General features: G+C 41.4%; 2 protein-coding genes across 10 annotated transcripts in view; both read right to left on the reverse strand.

The window, feature by feature from the left end:
• LOC126910957 (sodium/potassium-transporting ATPase subunit alpha-like) overlaps positions 1-12,558 on the reverse strand; it is a 28,217-nt gene that overhangs the window by 12,380 nt on the left and 3,279 nt on the right.
• LOC118275707 (sodium/potassium-transporting ATPase subunit alpha) overlaps positions 790-12,558 on the reverse strand; it is a 42,423-nt gene continuing 30,654 nt past the window's right edge. For 2 of the 9 annotated variants that reach the window (XM_050695503.1, XM_050695506.1), the window contains 15 exons: positions 11,280-11,360; positions 10,886-11,017; positions 10,626-10,796; positions 10,312-10,533; positions 10,008-10,226; positions 9,726-9,906; positions 9,393-9,650; positions 8,699-9,300; positions 8,406-8,617; positions 8,138-8,321; positions 7,846-8,061; positions 6,268-6,362; positions 3,351-3,525; positions 2,892-3,124; positions 790-2,807 (listed from right to left, as the gene is read on the reverse strand). In XM_050695503.1, coding sequence (XP_050551460.1) covers positions 2,687-2,807; positions 2,892-3,124; positions 3,351-3,525; positions 6,268-6,362; positions 7,846-8,061; positions 8,138-8,321; positions 8,406-8,617; positions 8,699-9,300; positions 9,393-9,650; positions 9,726-9,906; positions 10,008-10,226; positions 10,312-10,533; positions 10,626-10,796; positions 10,886-11,017; positions 11,280-11,360 — 3,102 coding nt within the window. In that variant the 3' untranslated portion in view covers positions 790-2,686. Of the gene's footprint in view, positions 2,808-2,891; positions 3,125-3,350; positions 3,526-5,140; positions 5,236-6,267; positions 6,363-7,345; positions 7,441-7,845; positions 8,062-8,137; positions 8,322-8,405; positions 8,618-8,698; positions 9,301-9,392; positions 9,651-9,725; positions 9,907-10,007; positions 10,227-10,311; positions 10,534-10,625; positions 10,797-10,885; positions 11,018-11,279; positions 11,361-12,024; positions 12,261-12,558 lie in introns of those variants that run through there. The other 7 variants (XM_050695504.1, XM_050695505.1, XM_050695508.1 and 4 more) reach the window with 5 other exon arrangements.

Genomic DNA, 12,558 nt, shown 5'->3' on the forward strand with positions numbered 1-12,558 from the left:
AATGTAACTCAGTAAATATAAAATCCTTTTCTAGATAACTATCAGGTAAAGTGTCTAGGAAAACCTACTCCAATATTTGCTCTGCTCTGTTAATATTTTTCATTGGATTGTCGACTATATATGAAAGCAATAAGAACAGAAAGGTAAGGTTGACTTGCTGATTATTATACATCAAGTTTTGCGTCGTGTGTAGAGTTGAATGAAATAAAAAAGAAACAGTTTGTCTTGGTCTACTATCTACTATCTATTGTTATTGCAGATGACCTATTCTTGTTAAGGCCTTTTCCATAACGTCTGATACGATGCCGTTAGTTTAACTGACATATTAAACTAACGGCATCGTATACGTAACTAACTACATATTGCGTGGAAATTGTCCTTGTTTTATTTTTATATTTATGTAAAAATTGAATATTTTTTTCTAACTGTAATTAATCACCTAGGGAATAATAGATTTTAAACGTGAGGATTTATTCATTGATTCTTTAGAAACTATATACATTTTTTAAGTTTAAATCCTCCAAGATTTTAGCTTAACATTGAACATTGTTTCCAAATTAAACTTTGTCTTATTATTTTGTATTTCATATGTATTGTAATATTGATAGTCTGTCTTTAATAAGACTTTTAATGTGCCATTTGCAATCAATAGTTAGGTGGTTCAAATAAAAACGTATCATCATACACGAACTTAATTTTTAGGTAATAAAATGAGACCCACCACCTTTTTGGGAAGTCGGTTAAAAACGGTGTAAAATAAAAATAAAAACTCAACAATAAAACGCCACATTAATATTTTGAAAATGTTTTTTTTATTAACACTTACATTTTTACAGCGCTCCTAGCCAACAGAGTAATACTATAAAATGAATCGGTGTAAAGAACTGTCGAACGCAAAACAATGTTAGTTCTACAGTGTACGATAAACAAACCGCTTACAAAGATCAGATCATTACAATAATATCATCAACGACTATTGTCAGTGAGATGTACATCGTTCTCATCAAACAAGCACAGAAGGTCACCCTAAAGAAACGAACTTCATTTAAATCTATAAACATTTCATATAATTTAGATTTTATTAGTCGCTATAATGTTATATTTTACTTTTGTAACCATTATTATAATGTTATATGTATTCGTTACGAAAAATTGAAATGAATCGCTCCACTTGGTCCTTGGCGGGTGCGTGAGTGACTCGTGAGTCGGCCGCTCGCGCGCTCGGCGTACGATCCTGCCTACCGCGGCCGCGCAAGGGCCAAGTGCCGACTAAAACAAGATCACTCTATCATAACTGTATAATTTTAAAAATTTCTAATTACGCATCCCTACGTTTTGTTTATTATCTTTTAATTAAGAAATAAAATCTTACGTAATTACCATGAGCAGCCTATTTTAATAAATTTGACAAAATTCGCTAATAATCTGATTATTTTAGAAAAGAAAAGCGTCGGGTCCGGGCCGGGCGGGCCGGCTGACGAGACAACAACAATAGTCGACGGCAGTGCTGTATGTAGTGTAGCGGTGCGACGCGCGCGCACCGCCCCCCGCGCCTCTAAGCGATCGCGACTGTGTATGCTTTATTTATCTACTTTTACAATTGAAAATACGGCATCAAAATTTCAACTACCTACCTAACAGTAAGCAGTAGTACACTAAAACTCAGGCACTCCACATCGACCTCTCATACACCATGCACCCGATCGAATCTTCAACTAAACTTTTTTTCCACTCGAAAAATTCAACTTAAATCTAATTCACTTAAATTATAATAATAATAATGGCTTCTTAACTGTTAATTTTACAACAAATGCGTTTCGTTGGCCGCCGAGCACGGAGCGCGGCGGGCGTCATACTTCTGCCCACTCGATTCACGAACGATGAACTACCGCTAAACGATAATTTATTACTTATTACATAAGTATGTGAAAAACAATTTATTAGTATTAGTTTTAATCTATCTTATAATGTCATCAGTGTCACTGAGGGCGTACTACTGTAACATGAATTCCGAGTCGGCGGCCGCTTGCGCGTGACGTCGAGCGTGGTGCGACGACGGGCCGCGGCCGGCGGCGGGGGCCCGGCTGGGGCAGGCAGGGGCCCGGCAGGGGCAGGGCGGCCCGCCGGGGCCCCGCCGGGCCCGCGCTACCCGCCCGCCGCCGCCGCGACGCTACTCAAATATATAGAGATTCAACAAATATCGAAAAGATTCATCAAATTGTCGCATGACAGTCGAGATACTCGAACGTTTTAAACGATCTCGATACAAAAATAACATGATTCACGATTTAAAATAATATGTGTATAATATTTTTTATATCATCACAAATACCAACTTCATTCTCCACTGTGCATATATACATACATAGTTCGTTAGAAACGATAGTGTAAGTGTGCGGTGGCGAGGGGCGGGCGCGGGCCCGACCGGCGCCAGCGCAGCCGCGTCCTCTCGGTCACATTACGCAATGAAACATCAGAATAACATAGAACACTCGACAGGTACAGACACAGGTGCCCCTGTGCGGAGCGATGCGGTAACAAGCGGTGAGAAGCGTACACGACAGCGATTACACATATACCGGAACGGCACCGCAAACCTCTGTCAGTCTGATATAAGAACACAAATGAACTTTATGTACGCAGTAACTAACTGATGCACGACGGTGTGGACAGTGGTCGGTGCGGTTTAGTAGTAAGTCTCTTGTTCGAGCCAGCCGCCGGGGTTGCGGCGCAGGTAGAAACGTCGGATCTCGTCGTAGATGAAGATCGACAGCATGAATGGAATGGCAGGCAGCCACCATACGAACCTGCAGGCAAAGACACACATCGTTACTACTTGCTTCACTTGACCAGATTCCATGATGAGTAGAGAACTGGTCTCGTATACTCACTTCAGAGGGTACATCCTCAATCCCTTGTCCATTCCAGGCGTGTAGGAAAGGAATGCAGCCAGCGCGGTTTCGAAGATCAGACCGAAGTTGAGAGCCCAGTTGCGCATGCCCTGGTGGATGATCGAGTTACGGCGCGTCTTGCAAATGATCAGATCAGCCCACTGCACCACCACGATGGAGACGAAGAAAGCGGTGTGGCAGGTGAACTCGAGAGCCTTGCGGTCGCGGTAGGTCTGGAAATCGGGGAAGAAAAACTATCAAGTGACGAACATATAAAAACGGAACATTGACACTATATCACAGTAGAGAAAGACAAAGAAGTTTAAGTCCAATTTAATTGTCTGAAACGACCAGATATTGCGGTTAATTTTTTAACTCGTTCTGATAATGATCTCATTTCCTGTCTTTCTCATTGTATAATGTGATAATTGAGGAAGTGTAATAATGAGGTAAACGCACCCATTCCTGTCCGTAGGAGTCAGTCAAATCGTTGATGGCCTTGGAGTCCCATTGCTTTCGGATACCGAAGAGATGCATCGGCAGGAAGCCGTTCTCAGCCATGATCACGAAGTATACGAAGAAGCCGGCCGCGGCTTGGATCATGCCGATCTGGCCGTACGCCATCGAAATAAGCCTGCGTACACCCGGGCACATGTCACATTTTGAACTCATCGCCTTGACGTTGCCAACAACACACATTTTTACTTTTAATGGCAAACTAATTTTGCTTCAAAGTGATATTTGTTTGCAATATTTTTCAATTGTGCTAATTGGTTTCATATTTTTGTGTTAAGCACTTTTGAGTTACTTTTGTAAAGATATTAAGCGTTAAATTCCATTATTGCTATAAAGCTGTTAGTTTTTTTTTGTTTTGCAAACATCACCATTTTAGTTATGGCAATCAAGACTCGAATACTTGAATGAATGTTTACTTTTAATTATAAAAAAAAGTAATATTTTGTTTCAGTCTTGTATTATTAGTTATTTATCAGTCTTATTTGCCATAAGTTAACCAATTCAAAATATGGTTTGAAAAATAGAATACTCGTTGCTTTATTCTGTTTGAATCAGTGTTAATTAATATTTCTTGATATTTCTTGCATTTAGATAATTAATATTTAGCAAAATATTCTGTTTTTCAAGTCATTGCCATTATTTTAATTACAGGTTAAGGTAAACAATTCCATTGAAGATTCACACAAGCATGCAGAGGAGAATATTCAATTAGTTGGCGAAGAAAGCTCAAGCGATTTTTGTGTCAGAAATAATAAAAAAAAGAGTTCTGGAAGAATAAGCAAGAAGAGTTAAATAAATATAAAAGAAATGTAAAGACTGCTATACAAAACTGCCTAACCGTGGTATTTGTATAATCTGTGGGGCTTGGAAGCGCTATTAGCAGTGTGATCTGCAGTACAACGTGCTTCAACTATAGAGAATATACTACATAATATAAATCAATATACAAAATATATACATACTAAGAAGATAAAACATAAAAAAATATTACAATATAAAAGATACTCGATGTCGCCTAAGACATTCCTTCAACAAAAACGTTTGTTTAAAATATATTAATATTAGTTATGAACCATTCGACCACCACTATTCTACTTTGGCTAACATGTAAACTCACACACAATAATAACCACTAGTGCGCTCTCTATGACAGAGACTAAAACATTTTCTAATTTGTTCGCTAAACGTGCAACTCTTTATTCGACACAGCATTGCATCGCTAACTTTAATAATTCAATTTCTAATATTGAAATATGGAAGAGTGAAGATTATACAGATACAGAAAGTACTAGCTTTTCTAGTTCTAGAGACTTCTAAAGTAATTTTGGATAAATCTATAGAAATTTAAACAAGATAATAGATTTTAAATAAATACTGTTGCTATGAAGAATTCAGTATATTTATTTTGTATTATGTACTTTAAGCGTCGCGACTATTGAACGTCTATCGGATCAAGGGTTTACTCTAAATTTAAACAATATCGGGTTGACAGCCAATCGCAATACGTGGACAAGGTACGGGGGGAGGCTCGGATCGTCATAATCACTCTTCCACATCCAGTTTCAAATGGTACTGTTGAACCACAAGTAGCCGCACCACTGAAATTATTTAATCTCACCAACTGAGGCGGTGGCATGTCAAGTGACGGTGGGCTAGTCATTGTGTTAACACCCAATTGAGAATCTAGTAAGCGTCGGGCTCGCGCCCGGTGGCGGAGTGGGTGCGGGGCCAACCTTCTGTTGACGAGGTTGTCGCGGTAAGGGTCCCGCGGCTGCCGCTTCATGATATCGGACTCGGGCGCCTCGTACGCCAATGATATAGCAGGCACCTTCAGTAACACAAGCAATCAGGACAAACCAACACTCGCGCGACTAGCACGCTCCGACTTATACATAATAAATATACGTACATACGCCCCTCGGCTACGCCGCAACCTATATCTACAACTAGCGTTAGTAGAAATTAATTAAAAAGTACATAAAACTATTTATCGTAGGTATACTTATATTACTCATAAATTAGCTAGAAAATGTAAAAGTGGAAAAATTGGCGTGATTGAAATTCAAAAATTACGGCAGCTGGTACTAGCCTTGAGGAGACAAAATATAATAATCTGAAATACTACACTAGTGAGAGAAGTTACAAATATAAGCCCTAGCAGCATGTTGTATCATGTATCATACAGTGTCGCTGTACCTAATTGTACATAGATACGTAGAGACGTCAGTGTCATATATATGAGTATGCAGTGTGATGAAGCCTGTTGCGTCGTGTGACAAGAATATCGAATGAGACGATGTCACTTGTGATATACTTATCGTGTATGAGATCATGAGAGGTAATCAATGAGAAAGTCAAAATACAATAAGTATACAATAAATAAATAATCAGTATAGTTGTAAAGACGTCGAGGTGTGTTCATACATGCACGATAGACAAATGACAGAGACAGGAGACACCAAACTTACCTTTGCGCGCGAACACAGAACATAGCGGAAAAGAGAATTTAATAAAACCACAAAAACAATGGAACAATGCGTTTGGTCTATGAGCACGACGCCGTGTGTACGTGAAACACGTTATTCCATCACCACATCAAGCTACAGAGTTAAAGGAAATAGGAGATACGTTAGTATAGAAAAAATATATAAAAAGACATCGCAAGGCAAAGTTAGGAGCGGTGCGATTGTCGCCTTCAATATCCACACACAGACAATTCTAGATCGTGTTCCTACAGGACAGCGTCCACACACTGCAGGCAACAACCAAACCTCAATATTGAAGACTAGACACGTGGTAGCAAGCAAGTAGCGGATAGAATAATATCTTTGAGCGAGTCTCGTCACTCGTCATGTTTTACCTCTCGTTAACGAGTTTATCAGTGAAAGGGTTACGCGGCTGTCGCTTCATAATGTCAGATTCGGCCTCCTCGTAAGCCAGGGAAATGGCGGGCACCTACACAAACACTAGCGATGTGAGCGACCCGCGAACCGGCCGCGGAACGCCCAAGCGCTCACGCACTCGCACGAAAGCGTGGTGCATCAGTCACATGTGTACAACATCGAACATATAGCAACAACCTTGCACGCAGACGCCACTGCCGCCCCCGCCAACTACACTGTATCACTGCGTGCTTGCACGCCGAGCGCGGCGCAGTGGCGTATGCTTACAACTGTATGTTACGCTTAAAACTATCACACAAAATAAAATTAACACAAAAAATGTAGATCATGAGATGACTTCAGTTGTGGCAGACGGGGCTCTTTGTAACTTAAAAGTATAAAATGAACCGCATGTCATGTGAGTGAAGATGTCATGTTTTGGAACTAAATCACATGTCTATGGACGTTCTCGAATTGACTGGATGGTGATGGGGTGAAATGACTGTGGTACATCAGTGTGTTGTGTCTGTCTTACTGTGGGACAGTTACTAGTCGAGCTTGTGCAGACCTCGCACTGTGCTACTGTCCACCTCGGGCTTATACACGATGCCTAGTACTTTATACGTAGAGTCAGTTATTTATATAAAGTGGACCAAACACATCTACGTACATCATCCCCTCATTCCTACTAAACTTCCAGCGAACTCATATCAGGAACATGTAAGGACAACACTCATTAGTTGGGGCCTATCCTATGTTAGTATGTCTGCCTGATTTTAGTAGAATCATGCATGACTCTACATTTTTATTACACTGTAACACAATATTATTATTTACATAATCGTAACGAAGCCAATTCGTCTCCTGACAAAAGGTAATTTAAAAAGATGGATAGCCAGTTTATTTGACATTAAAATTTGTTAGCTACGTTTATGTAAATAAGATACACATTAGATAAACACCCACTCGTCACGATATCGAGACAACAGCGACGTTATTAGCTGAAAACCAGTTAGTAGTTATATGGCAACATAACAGTAATCACTTAATAAAGACCTCTCATTGACAAGTTTGTCGCAAAATGGGTTCCTAGGAGGACGTTTCATAATGTCAGCTTCTGCCGTCTCGTAAGCCAACGCGATCGCTGGCACCTACGTCAATCACTTATTTAATATAAACAGTAATAATACCGGCTCGAGGGATCTTCAGCTGAAATATTTACGTAACATACTAACTATAGTATACGTCATTTACTTCTACATCCTTTGTCCATTATTGTGGCCAATTTATTAAATTGTAAGTTAATAGAGATAATTTTACGTTGGTATTTTTTAAATGAACAAAAGGTGTAAATTATACAAATTATTTAGTATTACAATATTATATGCAACATTGTAAGTAAAACTATTTCATAATAAAATTTCCGAGAATCTCAACTTTATCTACGAATACATCTCTCATTTAATATAATAAACGAAGTAAATGAAACGCCTTGCAATGTTGCACATTTTATAACAAATTAGACTGTAGTGTTGTAGAAATAAGGTCGAACTTACCATGTCAGTTCCAAGATCGATGCAAAGGATGGTAACGGTACCGAGGGGCAGAGGGATGTCGCACAGGATGAAGGCGAGGAAGGGTGAGATTTCAGGGATGTTGGAGGTGAGGGTGTACGCAATAGATTTCTTCAAGTTGTCGAAGATCAGACGGCCTTCCTCAACACCAGTTACAATTGAAGCGAAGTTGTCATCCAGCAAGATCATGTCAGCGGCCTAGAAGGTTAGCCAGTCATTCAGATATGCCATTCAGAGTCCTTAAAATTCCAACTGTATTAGCTTATTCACTTACTTGTTTAGACACGTCAGAGCCAGCGATACCCATAGCGACACCGATGTCAGCCTTCTTCAGAGCGGGCGAGTCATTCACACCGTCACCAGTCACAGCCACGATGGCTCCCAGTCGCTGGCAACCTTCCACGATGATCAGCTTCTGTTGCGGCGAGGTACGGGCGAATACGATTTCCGTGTGGTACCTGATGGACAAACAGACAAATTATCGATAAGTATGAATAAATGTATTCTGTAATACTAAACAATTATGTAGGGCCCATACTCACTTGAGAATCTCATCAAGTTGGTCAGAGTTGAGTTCCCTGAGCTCGGTTCCGTGGACGACGGCAGCCTTAGCTTCACGCGGGTTCACTTCAGAGACGGGGATGTTCAGCCGAGCAGCGATGTCCTCAACGGTCTCATTGCCTTCCGAGATGATTCCGACTGACTTGGCGATGGCCTTGGCAGTGATGGGGTGATCACCAGTAACCATGATAACCTGTGAAGTAGTGTTAATATTAATGACATGTCTTAAGACAACAACAACTGCTTAGAAATTCGTCTTTGTAATCGAACATACCTTGATACCAGCTGACCGGCACTTGGCGACAGCATCAGGTACAGCAGCGCGAGGAGGATCAATCATACTCATCAGTCCGACGAAGCGAAGGTTGTCCAGTGGGAAGTTGGGGTCATCAGTGTTGAACTTGTAGCCGATGGGGTACTTGTCTGATGGCAGTTGGAGATCGCAGAATCCGAGCACACGTTCACCAAGACCTCCCAATTCCAAATAAGCGTTGTTGAAAGCTTCCTTCATTTCCTCGTCCAGAACCTTCTCCTTGCCGCCGATGAAGATAGTGCTGCATCGTTCCAGGATCCTCTCAGGCGCTCCCTTCATCACAAGCAGGTGGCGAGGGTCGCTAGGGTCGTCGCTCTCGTGGACAGAAACCTGGTACTTGTTGGTGGAGTTGAAGGGAATCTCACAGACTTTCTTGTTGCGCTTCCTGATTGACAAAACATCGCCGAGAGCCAGTTCCATGCACTTGAGCAGAGCAGCCTCTGAAGCGTCGCCGGCAACTTCCTTCTTCAGAATTGGAACACCATCTTGGCCTCCCTTGAATTCAGCTCGGTTACATAGAGTAGCGATTTTAGCGAGCGCCTTGAATCCAGGGCTGGTGCGGTCTGAGGACAAAATAACCATTGTTAAGATTTTTTATCAAAATCTTGAACTATATTCTTAAAGAAATATATTCTTAACATTCGCGAATACATACCATACTGAACTCCAGATTGATCTTCAGTGGTGTCAGCTTCAATAATCTGGTTATCAAACCACATGTGAGCGACAGTCATCCTGTTCTGTGTCAGGGTGCCGGTCTTATCCGAACAGATGGTTGAGGTGGATCCGAGGGTCTCGACAGCCTCCAGATTCTTGACCAGGCAGTTCTTGGAAGCCATTCGCTTGGCAGTCAGGGTCAGACATACGGTTACAGTGGCCAGTAGACCTTCCGGTACGTTGGCTACGATGATACCTGAGGAAGGAACAAAGAATTAACGCAAGGAACTATAGACAAACTTAGAGAAAAATGTGGGCTTATTGCACTTACCAATGAGGAAGATTACAGCGTCCAGCCAGTGGTAGCCGAGGATGAAGGCAATGATGAAGAAGGTAACGCCGAGGAACACAGCCACGCCAGTAATCAAGTGGATGAAATGGTGGATTTCCTTAGCAATGGGGGTCTCTCCAGTGTCCAAGCCTGACGCCAATCCAGCGATACGACCCATCACCTAGTGCAAGGAATATCACAATTAAGAAAGAAAATTTATAATTTTATATAACATGGTTGTTGTATTTTATATCATTTTGATATATTGAAGCACCGTCTTACCGTGTTGTCTCCACAGCAGATGACAACTCCTTTCGCCGTACCCTCAACCGCGTTAGTAGAGAAGAATGCCAAGTTCTTGGTTTCCAGTGGGTTTTCATGAGTAAATTCAGCACCACGCGATTGGGGTTCAGATTCACCGGTTAAACTTGAGTTGTCGACTTTAAAGCCTCGCGCCTCAATGATACGGATGTCAGCCGGGATCCGGTCACCGAATTTTACCTGTGGAGTCACAAGAAAATGTTTAATAAGTCTATGGACAAGTATGACGTACTTATTTAATAGCAAGAGTTTGTTAGATCCTTACCTCAACAATATCACCGAGTACCAAGTCCTCAGCGCGCAGCGTCAACTTTTCGCCCTCACGAATGACGGTAGCGAACTGGGGTACCATGTTCTTGAACGATTCCATAATCTTCGATGACTTGCTTTCCTGGTAGTATGAGAAGATGCCCGTAACGATCACGACAGCCGCCAACACGATGCCGAGGTACAAGTTGTCATCCGCAGGTTCCTCAACGGTACTCGCCTGAGAAATCAATCAGCCAGGGTCAATTGGTCCGCTACTTGAGTTAATTACTGAAGTATACTGAGCACCAACACAAATTCACGATTACTGACCTGAATTCCGTAGGCAATAAAGCAAAGAATAGCACCAATCCACAGTAATAACGCAAAGCCACCGAACAGATTTTTACAAAACTTCACCCACTCGGGCGTCTGTTTAGGAGGCGTGAGCGCGTTTGGACCGTCCCGTTCGAGGTTCTCTTTCGCTTTTGCGTGACTAAGGCCCTGTAAGAGAAGATGTATTCCAGATACAGTGTTCCTATGACAAGTTTTAGTATTTGTTCAAAAAACTAATTCTGAGAACAACACGTTACATTTTCTGGATGTGTCTGAAATCTTTGGTAGAGCTCTTCGGGTGTTACTTTGTGAAAATCGATGTCCAACTCCTGTTTGAGATCATCTAAATCTCCTGCTTTCCGTTTTTTCGCGGGGGGTTTCCGGCGTGTCTGGAATATTTAAAAAATATACACGTGAATTAAACTTTGTAGTAATAGTCGGTTAATCTATAATTAAAAATTTACAATTTACTTTAAAGTTATTTTAACAGTCTTAATGATTAAAAATGATGAAGTATCAAAATGCAATGCAAAAGAAAAATGCATTAAAACCATGCAATACATTAATGCTGACAGTTGCTTGTGTTGCGACTGCTGGCGTCATTGGTCACTTAGCAAGATTATAATGAAAGATGGTAATGTAAATAAAAACCTTGTACTGTCCGTCAGCGGTTCTATTATCGTCCTTAATGGGTCCAATGGTGGCGACGCGGTACGAGTCGGTTCTGCCATGCTGTAAACACAACTAGGGGCTAGACACATTCTACTAGGCGGCCCTATGGGCCATGCACTCATGGATGAATGGGTGGCAGTGAAGAGCAACGATATCGCATGAAACTCCTTTGACATGATCACAAGAAACACATGAAGACTAAAGTGTGTGTATTCAGGTTGCATGCAATATCGATACTCAAAAACAAAACATGAGAAAGAATATTAAAAAGCACCTGGATATTGATGCGTAATATAACACGGAACCATCCAGGCACTCAATACAAAAACAAAAATGCATATTGATGTTGAAAAAGACAAAGGGTAGCGCTAATTGAAATTGCATCTAGAATGATTGTGCTAACTATGATGTAATATGCTACAATTGTAAGGGTGTGTAGATAAAAAATTGAATAGAAGTACCATATTCATTTGAAAAACGTTCAATTGCAAAGCATTACACAGCAACAGAGCATATGAGGCATAACCTTGCCGACTGAGTACTCTATAGAGCTGGGGACCAACGGCTCAATGGCGCTCAATTGGTCTGAACTAGTTGCGCGTGCGAACCTGAGCGAATGTAAGGACATCGCACAGGCGTACACCTCTACGCATGGACGATTCTATACAGAACCTCAACCACCAAAGCATAACACAATGTGATCACACTACAACTAGATACTCACATCACCCATAGTGTTCTGGATTATTTATACTTCAGGAAGAGTACGTCCTATCGGCAGGGTGTATTATTGTTAACTGTCCAACTAGTCACTCGGTAACCGACGAGCTCAACGTTAAAATTGCCTGGATATGGGCTTACGTAACAAAACGAGTGCGCTATATGCGCTAAAGAGGGGTAATGTCACAAAGTCTAAATGCGTCCGCGGTGCCGTAAACAAGCCAGCCGTCGCCGTCGATAATTGATGAACGTTTTCATAGCAGGCCTCATTAAACCGCGCCCTGAATTCCCATGAAGGTTATCGCGAGAATAACTAGCTGTAAACTGCACTAGTGCCGGAAAATTCAACGCGTAATGGATTGTTTAATCAAGAGAGCCTTTGAGTAAACTGATAGGTCCGACTTCCGTTAGGGAGGCGATATGAATAATGGATGGTCAAGATGGATTGAAGTTAACAGAAGGGGTGTCGATGTAACCGTGGCGCGAGAGAGAATAATGAAAACGGAATATTCATAGGGTGTATTTCGAGATGGCTCTT

This window comes from Spodoptera frugiperda, chromosome 8 (assembly GCF_023101765.2).
Source record: "Spodoptera frugiperda isolate SF20-4 chromosome 8, AGI-APGP_CSIRO_Sfru_2.0, whole genome shotgun sequence".
NCBI lineage: Eukaryota > Metazoa > Arthropoda > Insecta > Lepidoptera > Noctuidae > Spodoptera > Spodoptera frugiperda.